The following is a 14,773-nucleotide window of genomic DNA, read 5'->3' on the forward strand; positions in this document are numbered from 1 at the left end:
TTTAAAAAAAAATTAGGTTTTAGAATTTGTGCATGATAGAATGAGGAAGTGAAAAACACAACTCCAAACACAAAAAAGTGGTTCAACAAATAAAATTAAATATGTCTGTTTTAGAAAGGTTTTCTGGAGCCACTTACTGAGCCCCTTGCATCAGCGACACACCATTTCCATAGAGCAGTAGGGCAAGACCTTTTTAGCATGTTGGCTTCCAAGTTACCACAAGTTGAACATCTGAGCCACAACTAATTAATCAGGGTCCTACTAATTGCAGGGCACCTTCAATTCCAATTAATTTTACTGCGATTGAAAAACATTCTGCACTTTACATAACAGGGTACTACAGCTTTAAGTTCTTTGAGGCAAGGAGAGCGTCTTCCTTTATGTGCTAGACACCACATATAACAACGCTAATTTTTAAATTAGGCTAACTTTTTTTTCTGTGCGGTGTTGTTGTAGCTGTGTTGGTCCCAGGACATTAGAGACAAGGTGGGTGAGGTAATCTCTTCTACAGGACCAACTTCTGTTGATGAGAAAGAACCTTTTGAGCTTACATAGAGCTCTTCTTCAGGTCTGGGAAATGTACTCAGACTATCATGGTTAAATACAAGGTGGAGCAGATTGTTTAGCATAACTAGTTAATACATATTTCAAGGGACCATTCAAGTGAAGTGGCCCGATAACACACCTTTCCAGTCACAAAAATAAGAAAAAAAAATCTGCGGGAGAGGAGGTTAAGTGGATTACAGACAACAACTATTTAAGTCAGTGGTTTTTAACCTGTGGTCTGCTGTCTATGTTTAAGGGGTCCACAAAAGGTAGACTATGAAAATAAAATTTCAGATCAAGAAAAGGCATTTTGTTTTTCTGATTAATCAAAAGTACATAAATATCCCCATCTACAGATCAAAACCTGGAAGTGTTGTCGTTACCATACAAGTCCACTGTCTAGCAACCTTTCTCATACTGTGTCAAATGTTGTGCTGAGCATGTGCAACACGTATAGCTGAATTCTGTTCAGTCAGTTTTCAGTCTAAGATGTCTATGGGAGGGGTCCACAAACCACAGGTTAAATTTCCAGAGGAGTCCACAACTCCACTCGAAATATTTGTAGGGGTCCACAAATGAAAAAAAGGTTGAAAACCACTGATGAAGGTGAAATGAGACAACCACTATGCTCTCAGAAGAACTCATACAGAAATATGATAAAAGACAAGCACCATATCACCTGTGGGTGAACACTTTTCACAAAGTGATCACTCTATATCTGACCTCTCAGTCCTCATCCACAGAGGAAACCTGCAGAAGATGAGCCTGAGAGCTTAAATTCATACATTCTCTAGATACCAAAAATCACAGATTGATAGCTTATTGCAACAAATCTATAATCCATTTAAGCTCCCGCACCAAAAAACATATTTCCTATCAGTGTATCATGTATTTGGAAATCTGGATTGCCAGACCCAAAGCTTCAAAAAATTAAGACCCACAAGAACCATGATGATGTATGTTGAACTCATAAAAAAGGTTCTATGAAATAAGGCTCCTGTACTCTGCAACTCTTCTCTGTTGTAGCCTATTACGAATACTATTCTCTGTAATATACACACACACTTTGTGCTCAACACAATAAATATCTTCATCTTTATGGTAGTACCTTAAAAAGAGTATTCTAAATGAAAACAAGCAACTTACCCTTCCCTCCAGTGCCCTTTCCAACACCGCCTCCCCCAAGGGTTTCGTATCCGTAGCAAGATTATTTCCTTGCCCAAGACTCTGGAGAGATGAAGCATATCTGAGACAATAAAGGCATGAAATTCTCCCAGTTCACTGGCACCTGTACAGGAAGATAACCATCATTAGGAGGTAGAAAACTACCTAGCATTCTTTTTCAAGGCAAAAGGAAGTAAGCTCTCCATCCCCTGTGAAAAAGATTCACTTTCTACTGAAGAAAGTTGCTACAAGTCCACTGCTCTGCCTGTGAACACAACGGATGAACATGCAGCCCACACTGTACACAGAGACAAATAACTGCCTGGTTTATGTATCTATGATTAGAAGAGTGAAGAGAAATGCTGATCACCAGAATCCCTAGAAACATGCTAGTTAGTTTTGAGTATCCACAGACCAGTGGTGCTGAAGCACTACTTTCCCTTACTTTTTTCCTTTTATGGGAAGAGAGAGAGACACTTGCCATGTTTAAGAATCTCTGGAATGCTCGTATTACCTTGCCCGGAGCTGAGGACTGAGCAACTTATCACACATCGTTCCTTCAGGTTCATCAGTCTCCTAAATACCATCTTCTCCAAAACTCTACCAGTCCTCTCTCTTTCCATGCTTCTTCCAGGGTCTTTTAGGGTCCATCTCTCAGCTAGACCTCCAGTCAAGTCAACTAAAGCATCTGCCACTTGCCCTGCCCATAATTGCTCATAAGACCCATGCACCCTATAAAAACAAAAAAGAAACAGTGGCACTTATTGCAAACTTTACTCCTAAAATGAACATCATTTTGTCTTTATTTTAATCATGCATATGTCCCCATTGGGAACCTAATGTTAGTATGACATAAAAGGTGCCACTGCAGCTATAGAATATTTAGGCCCTCAGACACCTCACGTATTCAACAAAGTGTCTAGGTGACTGCTGGTGCCTCTGCTATGATTCTATGAGGTACCAGAGGACCTTGTCCAGATGGTGATGGGTTTGTATGACAGTTTCATGACAAGTGGACATACTTCAGTGTAACAGAGTGTTTTGAGGTGAAGGCTGGGCTCCACCAGGGTTCAGTGCTTAATCTATTACTATTCATAACTGTGATGGACTTCACAAGTAAGAAAATCCAAATGGAAGGTGGTCCAAAGTTGATGTATGGAGACCATATTGCACTAATGGCCAATAGTGCAGAAGATTTGGTCCAGGAACAGGAAACTAACAAATTATGGCCTCAAAATGACTAAAGAAAAGACTGAAGTAATTTGGGTGATTCACATGGGACAAAAATAGATTAATATTAACACTGAGGGCCAGCAACTAAATCAGGTTTCTGCATTCAAGTACTTTGGTGGCTGGTTAGAAGCAAACAGAGAAGTCAAACGAGAACTGTGCATGAGACTAAACTGGCTGTGACGTTATGAGTATAATATAATATCTCATTGAAAGGTGAAAGGGCCAGAAAGAGTTAATTAACTCACAGACTGACCTGACCCATGGGTGAACCTTGAGGACGGGTTAGGAAGATATGTAAATGACTAGAGCTTTGAAATGCAAGTCTGCATCGTTAGAGGTAGAAGGGGAGATGTTTGCTCAGGTCTTGTGATGTTAGCAAACAAGTCTTGACTATTGCTATAGTTTTAATTCATAGGTCAAAAAAGGAATATTAACATTTATGATGATACTTGAGTGAAATAGTATTATTGTCTATGTGTCTCTTTGAAGGTTGTGCTAACCTGTATCTAAACTGTTTAATGGATAAATTACTCTGCTAAGTGCCAGGATATTTGGGAGAAGGAGTTAAGCCTATTGTTTTCTCAGGCCGAAAGGCTGCTGGAAAGTATAAGAAGCCTGGGACACGATCCTGCTTCATCTCAGATCTGCTTTGGGTTTCAAGAGGGGGAAACCTTAAGCCATAAGGATTGAGATCCCCAGTCATTGACTGGAGTCACCCTGAATATGGACATTGGACTCTAACCTGTGGACTATTTCTAAAAGGGCTTTTGGCAACTACAAGCTCATCTCTGCTGTGTATCTGAACCTCAAGAATTGAATTCAAGTCTCTCTGTAGATTAATCTTTTAACCAACACACTCTCTCTTTTCTTTGTTAATAAATTTTAGCTTAGTTAATAAGAATTGGCTGTGGCATGTATTTTGGGTAAGATCTAAGTTATAATTGAACCTGGGTATGTGGCTGATCCTTTGGGATTGGAAGAACCTTTTCTTTTATATGATGAAGTAAGATTCTCAGGAATCATCATCATAGTCCAGATGTGTCTGGACGGAGGCCTGAGGCTGGGCACTTTAAGGGAACTGCGTGGTTTGAACTTCTAAGTGACCAGTGAGGTACTGTAGAAGCTGTTTTGTGCTGGTTGGTAAATCTAAGTATTGGAATAACCACCAGCATTTGGGGTTTGTCTGCCCCGTTTGGTTTGCAGTTCACCCTGATTGAGTGACCTCAGCTGGCTCCCACGGGCAGCACCGTCACACTGGCAAAGATAGGTGGTGTGATTTATGATAAGCATACGCCCAGACTACTTAAGAGACAACTATACAAAACTTTGGTAAGACCAGCTCTTCTCTACAGATCAGAGAAATGGGTGACCGAAGAGAAGCACTTGAGAAGACCTGAAGTCATTGAAATGAGATGGTTGAGGGCAGTGAAAGAGGTGACATTGCTGGAACACATGTGGAATGATGACATCAGGAGTGAGACCAAGGTCTGCAGTATCAGACAGAAGCTGCAAGACAGGAAGCTGAGATGGTATGGGTATGTTTGAAGGATGTATAAGTGAATCTTTTTAAGGAGACATTTGGGACTAGAGTTCACAGGCTGCGAACGAGAGGATGGCCAAGAAAACGGTCAATAGACTGTTAAGGGAGGATGGAGTAGCTATGGAGTGAGCCCTGGACCAGCAAACCTGGAAAGACTGATAGACTACCTGATGGGAAAAGGGAAAGAAAAAGAAGACATCCAACTGCCTTATGGAAAGCTTGATACAATCCTTTCCTGAACAGAAACTGCTCACTGCTTGTCATTTGCACCTCATCATCTCAGAATTTTCATCACCTTTCACGATGCACAATATAGCTAGTAATGTTTAAAAAATAACGTTTCTAACATACCTCCCATTAATATATTCTTTGTTTGCTAAACACAGTCAAACTAGTTTTTTCTCCCACCTGTTTTATCTTGTGGGATCAGGGAGGCTGTGTTATTATTTGCAGTAACTACAAAGCAGAGTGAATGAACACACTGAAAGAGTACTAAGCCAGATCTATAAAATTTCTGTAAGAAATGGTCAAAACAATATTTAGCGGGCAAACCAAGAGTAAGAAGAAAAGGTCAATGTGCCAAAGGTGCCTTGACAGAAAAATGTACCTTAACTTCACCATATCTACAGCTGCTGGGTAACCTAACCTTAAAAGGTGTTTGTCCTCTGATGGGGGCTAAACAAACCCTTCTCTAAGATCTTGTAACAGTTTGGTGTTCACCTTATCCAAAGCATTTGGTCTCTGAACTGCTTTGTCAGTCTACACTGTATAGTGGGCTGAGATCGTATTTTGCTGCTTGTTTTATAAAACAATGGCCCCACTGTCAAACACAAAATAAAAAAACAACAACATTCCAGGGTCCATAACTCCTGACAAAACCAGCAAATGAGTGACAAGGGATGGTTAGGCAGCAGTATGCAAGAGAGAAATATTCAGAGCCTGAGCCTCAGCTAACATAAATTGGCGTAGCGTCATTATTTCAGTGGAGCAACATATATTTTCAATAGCTGATCTGCCGTTGATGTCTACCTTAAATCTTCTCAAATAATGCAATGGGGAAAACTTTATTTCGGTCTTACTAAGCTAGGTGATCTGCAGCTAGTAGCTAGCTGAGCATCACTGCAGTCTATCAGCTTCTGGGTCATTATAAAAAAACCCTCTTATTTTTTCACAATTCCTTTCAGTAAGAAAATCTCACCTTGTGTGAGGGCAGAACTGTATCTGTGTGATCCAGGATAAACTCTGGCAATTATCAATGTATATACAGTGAAATATAAAGAGTTCAAGTCTTAGAGAGGGCTCTGGAAGCCCACATGGCAGGAATGAAATCCAAACAAAGCACTATGTAGAATATGTGCTATTTATTATTGCAATTGAAATCACCTCCTCCAATGAAGTTCACATACTTGGCATAGACCTTTTCCAGTAAGGGAAGCCAAAACACATCTTCTGTCTGACACTGGGAGAAGCAGAGTTTACCCCCAAGGCAAGGCAGGCGATCATCAATGGTTACCTCCACCCAATGTCCAAATTGCCAGACTTGAAAAGTGAAACAGCCTGTGTACGTCTCATCTGTCCAGCTGGGCTGACCTGGAGGGATTACCTGGAAGAAGACAAGACAATATTAGCAAAATCAAGACAATCAGGGACTTTCTTTTGAGGAAACCACCACTTGAAACATGGTCAATTCCAGCTATTCTACATCATAGCATAGATAGAAATAATGTGTCATAACATCAAAGAGTAAAGACAGAGCATCAGAGTACATTGTAGAAGTTTCATTGAGTTGGAAAAGGCTAGGGAAAAATAAAAATGTTAATGGCGCATACAGGAGAATCTGCTAGGACATGGAACATTACAAGAAGCTGTTCTATACCTTAGTTAGCAGGTATTTACTCTTCTGCAAAGCAACACAGGCACACAGGAACCAACAATCTCCCAAAATCCCTTGCTTCACTTGCACCTCCTGTGGATCGTCTGAAAACAATCGAGGAGCAGAACAAATTTCCTAAAATAAAGCAAACATTAAGGTTAAATCCTGCATGACAGTCTAAGCCAAACAAATCTATGTTTTGTGGGATTGGATGGCTCACGAGATGGTTAACACAATAAGGGGCCTTCCACCTTTCATTCCTGTTTGAATACAGCACAGGTTACCACTAACTGAGAGTTGTTACAGTATGATGACTATTCAGGGTATGTCTACACTTCAGGAGTAGTTCGATTTAACTTAGGTCGAATTTGTGGATTCGACCCGATGAATTCGAATTTGTGTATCCACACTAAGGATACTAATTCGACTTTGTGAGTCCACACTAACGGGGCGTCGACATTGGAAGCGGTGCATTCTGGCCAGCTATCCCACAGTTCCCGCAGTCCCCGCTTCCCATTGGAATGCTGGGTAGAGCCCCCAATGCCTGCTGGGGGAAAAATGTGTCGAGGGTGGTTTTGGGTAACTGTCATCATTCAACCGTCAGTCCCGCCCTCTCTCCTTGAAAGCGCCGGCGGGAACTCTGTTCGCGCACTTTTCTGGTCAGTGACAGCGCGGACGCCACAGCACTGCGAGCATGGAGCCCGCTGCGATCATCGCTGCACTTATGGCCGTTGTCAACTCCTCGCACCTTATCGTCCACCTCTTCCACAGTCAGCTGCTGAGAAATCGGGCGAGAGGCTCCGGCAGCGCGGTGAGGACATGAAGTGTGAGAGTGGCACAGACCTCTCACAAAGCACGATGCGCGCGCCGTGGAGATTATGGTGGCAATGGGTCACGTTCATGCTATGGGACGGCGATTCTGGGCCCGGGAAACAAGCACGGACTGGTGGGACCGCATAGTGCTGCAGGTCTGGGATGAATCACAGTGGCTGCGAAACTTCAGGATGCGTAAGGGCACTTTCCTTGAACTGTGTGAGTTGCTGGCCCCTGCCCTGAAGCGCCAGGACACCCGGATGCGAGCAGCCCTGACTGTGCAGAAGCGAGTGGCCATAGCCCTCTGGAAACTTGCAACGCCAGACAGCTACTGGTCAGTAGCAAACCACTTTGGCGTGGGCAAATCTACCGTGGGGGTTGCTGTGATGCAAGTAGCCCACGCAATCATTGACCTACTGCTCTCAAAGGTGGTGACCCTGGGAAACGTCCAGGTCGTCATAGATGGCTTCACCGCGATGGGATTCCCAAACTGCGGTGGGGCTATAGATGGAACTCACATCCCTATCCTGGGACCGGCCCACCAGGCCAGCCAGTATATTAACCGAAAGGGCTACTTTTCAATGGTGCTGCAAGCACTGGTGGACCATAGGGGACGTTTTACCAACATCTACGTCGGGTGGCCGGGCAAGGTTCATGACGCGCGTGTGTTCAGGAACTCTGGTCTGTTTAGACGCCTGCAGGAAGGTAGTTTCTTCCCGGACCACAAAGTAAGTGTTGGGGATGTGGAGATGCCTACAGTGATCCTCGGGGACCCAGCCTACCCGCTAATGCCCTGGCTCATGAAGCCCTATACAGGCGCCCTGGACAGTGACAAGGAGCTCTTCAACTACCGGCTGAGCAAGTGCAGAATGGTGGTGGAGTGTGCTTTCAGATGTCTCAAGGGGAGATGGAGGAGCTTACTCACTCGCTTGGATCTCAGCAAAACCAATATCCCCATTGTTATTGCAGCTTGCTGTGTGCTCCACAATCTCTGTGAGAGCAAGGGGGAGACCTTTATGGCGGGATGGGAGGTTGAGGCAAATCGCCTGGCTGCTGATTACGCTCAGCCAGACACCCGTGCGATTAGAAGAGCCCAGCGGGAAGCGCTGTGCATCTGGGAGGCTTTGAAAGCTAGGTTCCTCAGAGAGCAGGGTAACCTATGACTGTCCAGTCTCTTTACAGAGAAGCTGAACCTGCCCCTGTTTCAGTTACTATTGTCTTTTTTCAGCGGTTACGTACCCCGTTCACCAGGTTTCCCCCCTTCCAACAGACGTTTAAAAATAAAGTTATTGGAACATTTTTAATTAACAAAGTTTTCTTTACTAACGAATTCTCGTTCAAGGGTTACAACAGGGACGCAGACTGTGGTGGGTACGGTGTGCAGTGATGTACAGACCGCTTCTACACTCGAGGACTGACAGACTCCTGCTCCTACAGCGGTCTCTGGGGGGAGGACGGTTAGCGGAGGGTGTGCAGGAAGGGGTGGGTTTGCAGGAAGGGGTGAGGGGTGTGTGGGAAGGGTGAGTAGGTGTGGGGGGATGATGGCTCTGGCTGGGGCTCAGGGCATCGGAGAGGTTCATGGCTAGGGTGGAAGGGCATGGTAAGGGCAGCCTGCCTTGCCATTTGTGGATGCCAGGCGCTCGGACCCTGGGGCAACATACACCTCCCAGACTGACCTGGGGAAGCAGACACCTCGCAGAGTGACCCGGGTGCCTAGTGACTGCACTCTGTGTGTGACCTGCTGTTGATCCTGCCCCCATGTCTGTACCCTGGTAATGGTGGCTGTCCTATGCAATTAACAAACCCCTCCCCCCCCTTCACACAAAGTCTTCTGCAAAGAAACATGACGGAAACAGTAATGAACAGCAAACTGTTTTTAATACTCAACTACACAGTTGGGGGATGAAACTGGGATTTGGGATCGGGTGAGCCAGGAAGGCAAGCAATTCTCATACTTTAGGGAATGAGAGCTGTTTGGTACATGAGCGCTCTGCTGGGGTGGAGTGACAGTTTTCACGGCCCCTAGCGCCCCTTCTTCTTGTGATTTTGGGTGAGGGGGGGACAGGACTTTGTGGCGGGGGAGGGCGGTTGCAGATACAGTTCAGGGGGGGCTCTCTGCTCCTGCCTGCGGTCCTGCAGAACATCCACAAGGCGCCGGAACGTGTCCGTTTGCTCCCTCATTAGTCCAAGCAGCGTTTGAGTCGCCTGCTGGTCTTCCTGCCGCCACCTGTCCTCCCGTTCGCTGTGTGAGCGCTGCTGCTGAGAGAGGGTCTCCCTCCACTGGCTCTGCTGGGCCACCTCGGCTCTGGAGCAGGCCATCAGTTCAGCGAACATCTCATCCCGAGTCTTTTTCTTTCGCCGCCTAATCTGCGCCAGCCTCTGTGAGGGGGATGCCGGGGCAGTTCGGGAAAGAGCCGCAGCTGTGTGATGGGAAAAAGGAAGCGATTTCCTTCCAAAGATACATGTTTGCGAACACTGAACACAGTCTACTCAGTTTCTGTGAACAAGACCATACAGGGCACCTAATCTCATGTGCTCTCAGGACAAGTTCGAATTTTCGGCATTCGCTTTCATTGCCTGGGGTCTTGCACTGGAGATCGGACAAGCGGGGCAGGACAGCAGAATCCGTGTAGCAGCCAGGCCTGGTAAGCTGTAAACTTTAGGCTGCTTAACAGTTAATGGATAGCAGGGCCCTCCTGCTGCAGGCAATCTGGAAAGCATAAAGTCTGACCCTGTTCCAGCCCCTCGCGGCTGTCCCCGGGAAAGATCGCTGTATGCTTTTCCTCTGCAGCCTACAACACGTGGCTGTTAAATGACGGTCATTGTTATGCAAAGGAAAAGTCAAGCATTCACAATAGTAACATTAAAGTAATTCCCCTAATTAGATGCAGCAGTCGCCGAGCGAGATCACCCTGAGGCGGGTCTCCAGAAGAAACAGAGAGCGAATGCTGCGTGAATCCCTGCACAGACCAGGGCCCTATGCTGCCATGCTGGTCGAGGCGATGCTCCCATTATACCTCCTGATGGCCTGGCGCGGAAGAGTGTGCTTCCACGGAGCACCCAACAAGGCACCTCTCCCCAGGAACCTCCTGCGGAGGCTTTTCGAGTACCTGTCAGAGAGCTTCGTAGAACTGTCCCAGGAGGATTACTGTTCGATCCCTATATGCATAGACCTTCTTTTTATATAGTTTTTATTCCTGTTTTGTTAAAAAATAAATGTTTACATGTTTATAGCACTTACCGACTGATCCTTCCCCTGATTCGGAGTCCGGGTTAACGGCCGGGAGGGTTGGTAGGGGATCTCTGTGAGGGTGATGAAGAGATCCTGGCTGTCGGGGAAAGCAGTATTGTAAGCGCTGTCGCCTGCCTCGTCCTCCACAAACCCTTCCTCATCTTCCCCATCGGCGAACATCGGCGAGAAACTGCCCCTCGACACTATCCCATCCTCAGAGTCCACGGTCACTGGTGGGGCAGTGGTGGCAGACCCACCGAGAATGGAATGCAGTGCCTCGTAGAAGCGGCATGTCTGGGGCTGGGCTCCGGAGCGTCCGTTTGCCGCTTTGATTTTTTGGTAGCCTTGTCTCAGGTCCTTGATTTTCACGCGGCACTGCGTTGCATCCCGGCTGTATCCTCTGAGTGCCATGGCTTTGGAGACCTTCTCGTAGGTCTTTGCATTCCGTTTTTTGGAGCGCAGCTCCGAAAGCACAGACTCATCGCCCCACACAGCGATCAGATCCAAGACTTCCCGGTCAGTCCATGCTGGGGCCCTCTTTCTACTCTGAGATTGCATGGACTCCTCTGCTGGAGAGCTCTGCATCGCTGCCAGTGCTGCTGAGCTCGCCATGACGTCCACACAGGAAATGAGATTCAAATTGGCCAGACAGGAAAAGGACTTCAAATTTTCCCGGGGCTTTTCCTGTATGGCTGATCAGAACATCTGAGCTCGGACTGCTGTCCAGAGCGTCAACACAGTGGTGCACTGTGGGATAGCTCCCGGAGCTAGTAAGTTTGATTTGCATCCACACCTAGCCTAATTCGACATAGCCATGTCGAATTTAGCGCTACTCCCCTCGTCGGGGTGGAGTACCGAATTCGAACTAAAGAGCCCTCTAGGTCGAATTAAATGGCTTCCTGGTGTGGACGGATGCACGGTTAATTCGAATTAACACTGCTAAATTCGAATTAAAGTCCTAGCGTGGACCAGGCCTCAGTGAGTGACCTATGTGAAATAAGTCTGGTGGGTCTCAGTCCAGATCTTGGTAGCTAGATTCCATCATCAATAATACATTACTATCGATAATCTCAGAAAAGAGACAAGAAGTGGATGAATAAAGAGAGAAATAACCCACTCCCTAGTAGTTGTGCAGGTCACAGATCACAAGCAAGGTTGAGGTACATTAGCAGGGAAGCATGGGATGCAAGTTATGAAAAAATTCAGCATCCCAGTACAAAAAAACCCCAAACCCTTATCTGGCCAAGGAAACTCAGTTTGCCATTGTTAAGCAAGCTATTGATCTAAACTGCGAAACAACCAATTAGTCTGATATGATCATAGAAGCATAGACTTTAAGGTCAGAAGGGACCACTATGATCATCTAGTCTGACCTCCTGCACAACGCAGGCCACAGAATCTCACCCACCCACCCCTGTATCAAACCTGTGTCTGAGCCATTGAATCATAGAATCTCAGGGTTGGAAGGGACCTCAGGAGGTCATCTAGTCCAACCCCCTGCTCAAAGCAGGACCAAACCCAACTAAATCATCCCAGCCAGGGCTTTGTCAAGCCTGACCTTAAAAACTTCTAAGGAAGGAGATTCCACCACCTCCCTAGGTAACCCATTCCAGTTCTTCACCACCCTACTAGTGAAAAAGTTTTTCCTAATGTCCAACCTAAACCTCCCCCTCTGCAACTTGAGACCATTACTCCTTGTTCTGTCATCTTCTACCACTGAGAACAGTCTAGATCCATCCTCTTTGGAACCCCCTTTCAGGTAGTTGAAAGCAGCTATCAAATCCCCCCTCATTCTTCTCTTCTGCAGGCTAAACAATCCCAGTTCCCTCAGCCTCTCCTCATAAGTCATGTGCTCCAGCCCCCTAATCATTTTTGTTGCCCTCCGCTGGACTCTCTCCAATTTATCCACATCCTTCTTGTAGTGTGGGGCCCAAAACTGGACACAGTACTCCAGATGAGGGCTCACCAGTGCTGAATAGAGGGGAATGATCACATCCCTCGATCTGCTGGAAATGCCCCTACTTATACAACCCAAAATGCCATTAGCCTTCTTGGCAACAAGGACACACTGTTGACTCATATTCAGCTTTTCGTCCACCGTAACCCCTAGGTCCTTTTCTGCAGAACTGCTGCCCAGCCATTCGGTCCCCAGCCTGTAGCAATGCACGGGATTCTTCCGTCCTAAGTGCACGACTCTGCACTTGTCCTTGTTGAACCTCATCATATTTTTTTTGGCCCAATCCTCTAATTTGTCTAGGTCTCTCTGTATCCTATCCCTACCCTCCAGCGTATCAACCACTCCTCCCAGTTTAGTGTCATCTGCAAACTTGCTAAGGGTGCAGTCCACACCATCCTCCAGATCGTTAATGAAGATATTGAACAAAACCGGCCCCAGCACCGACCCTTGGGGCACTCCACTTGATACCAGCTGCCAACTAGACATGGAACCATTGATCACTACCCGTTGAGCCCGACCATCTAGCCAGTTTTCTATCCACCTTACCGTCCATTCATCCAGCCCATACTTCTTTAACTTGCTGGCAAGAATACTGTGGGAGACTGTATCAAAAGCTTTGCTAAAGTCCAGAAATAGCACATCCACTGCTTTCCCCTCATCCACAGAACCGGTTATCTCATCATAGAAGGCAATTAGGTTAGTCAGGCATGACTTGCCCTTGGTGAATCCATGCTGACTGTTCCTGATCACTTTCCCCTCCTTTAAGTGGTTCAGAATTGATTCCTTGAGGACCTGTTCCATGATTTTTCCAGGGACTGAGGTGAGACTGACTGGCCTGTAGTTCCCTGGATCTTCCTTCTTCCCTTTTTTAAAGATGGGCACTACATTAGCTTTTTTCCAGTCATCCGGGACCTCCCCCGATCGCCATGATTTTTCAAAGATAATGGCCAATGGCTCTGCAATCTCATTGGCCAACTCCTTTAGCACCCTCGGATGCAGCGCATCCAGCCCCATGGACTTGTGCTCGTCCAGCTTTTCTAAATAGTCCCGAACTACTTCTTTCTCCACAGAGAGCTGGTCACCTCCTCCCCATACCATGCTGCAGAGTGCAGCTGTCTGGGAGCTGACCTTGTCTGTGAAGACAGAGGCAAAAAAAGCATTGAGTACACTAGCTTTCTACACATCCTCTGTCACTAGGTTCCCTTCCTCATTCAGCAAGGGGCACACACTTTCCTTGACTTTCTTCTTGTTGCTAACATACCTGAAGAAACCCTTCTTGTTACTCCTAACATCTCCGGCTAGCTGCAACTCCAAGAGTGATTTGGCCTTCCTAATTTCACTCCTGCATGCCTGAGCAATACTTTTATACTCCTCCCTGGTTATTTGTCCAATCTTCCACTTCTTGTAAGCTGTTTTTTTGTGTTTAAGACGAGCAAGGATTTCACTGTTAAGCCAAGCTGGTTGCCTGCCATATTTACTTTTCTTCCTACACATCGGGATGGTTTGTTCCTGCAACCTCAATAAGGATTCTTTAAAATACAGCCAGCTTTCCTCGACTCCTTTCCCCGTCATGTTATTCTCCAGTCAGTTCTCTGCTGCCATATAATCTATTCTACGTAGCTGAGATCATCAATGTGGCCTGGGGGCCACAGCCAGCTTGCCAGAATATTTTATTTGGCCTGTCCATAGGCAGGGTCACAGTCCCAGAATTATTATTTTGTTTTAAGAGCTGGTTACTGAGGACACAGTTTTAGTGAAGCTGCTAACGCCTCAGACTGTTCTACTTGGTTCCACTTTCCTAACACAGACTCCAACTCCACCTCACCCCACTCTCCTCCAGTTACTGCATTCCATCAGCTGATTTTTTTGGGAGCTGACAATCAGCTTCTCTCAAACCAAACCACCCCAGCCAGCAGTGGCAGGGCACACCACACCTGGATGGGGACAAACAAAACCAGAGCATCACCAACAGACCAGGAGTTTGAGTGGAGAAGTCATCCTTCAAATTTAAAGACGAGAGAGAGAGAGAAGAGAATCTTCCAGCAATGTTGAAATTAAGAAATGGATCTCCCTTCACTTTTCTTGTAAACATTTTAGAGAATGAAAAAATTATGAATATTATTCCTGTGATTTACTTTTTTTTTTTTTTTCTTTGTTAACTTAGCAGCCACACTCTGCTGCACTCTATTATTATTTTATTATTTTTACCATATGGTCTTTACAATATGAGCCCCAGCCAAAGGACTTGATGCTGCTCATGCTGAAGGAAAAAAAATACAAAAAAAAAAAAAAAAGCAAAATAAAAATATAACAATAATAAGAAACAAACAGAAGACAGAGAACAAGGAGAAAGACAGACAAGGAGTACAAGGAAACACAGCACACCACACAGCAGCTTCACAGCACACCAGCAGC

At 45.9% G+C, this 14,773-nt stretch overlaps 1 protein-coding gene across 7 annotated transcripts in view; it reads right to left on the bottom strand.

Moving 5' to 3' along the window:
* Positions 1-14,773, bottom strand: part of CAPN10 (calpain 10) — a 38,171-nt gene that overhangs the window by 13,502 nt on the left and 9,896 nt on the right. For all 7 annotated transcript variants that reach the window (XM_039488372.1, XM_039488366.1, XM_039488371.1 and 4 more), the window contains exons 4-7: positions 6,360-6,491; positions 5,890-6,086; positions 2,225-2,442; positions 1,693-1,834 (exon numbers count right to left, since the gene is read on the bottom strand). In XM_039488372.1, coding sequence (XP_039344306.1) covers positions 1,693-1,834; positions 2,225-2,442; positions 5,890-6,086; positions 6,360-6,491 — 689 coding nt within the window. The remainder of the gene's footprint in view (positions 1-1,692; positions 1,835-2,224; positions 2,443-5,889; positions 6,087-6,359; positions 6,492-14,773) is intronic.

The sequence above is a fragment of the Mauremys reevesii genome, linkage group 9 (genome assembly GCF_016161935.1).
Source record: "Mauremys reevesii isolate NIE-2019 linkage group 9, ASM1616193v1, whole genome shotgun sequence".
NCBI lineage: Eukaryota > Metazoa > Chordata > Testudines > Geoemydidae > Mauremys > Mauremys reevesii.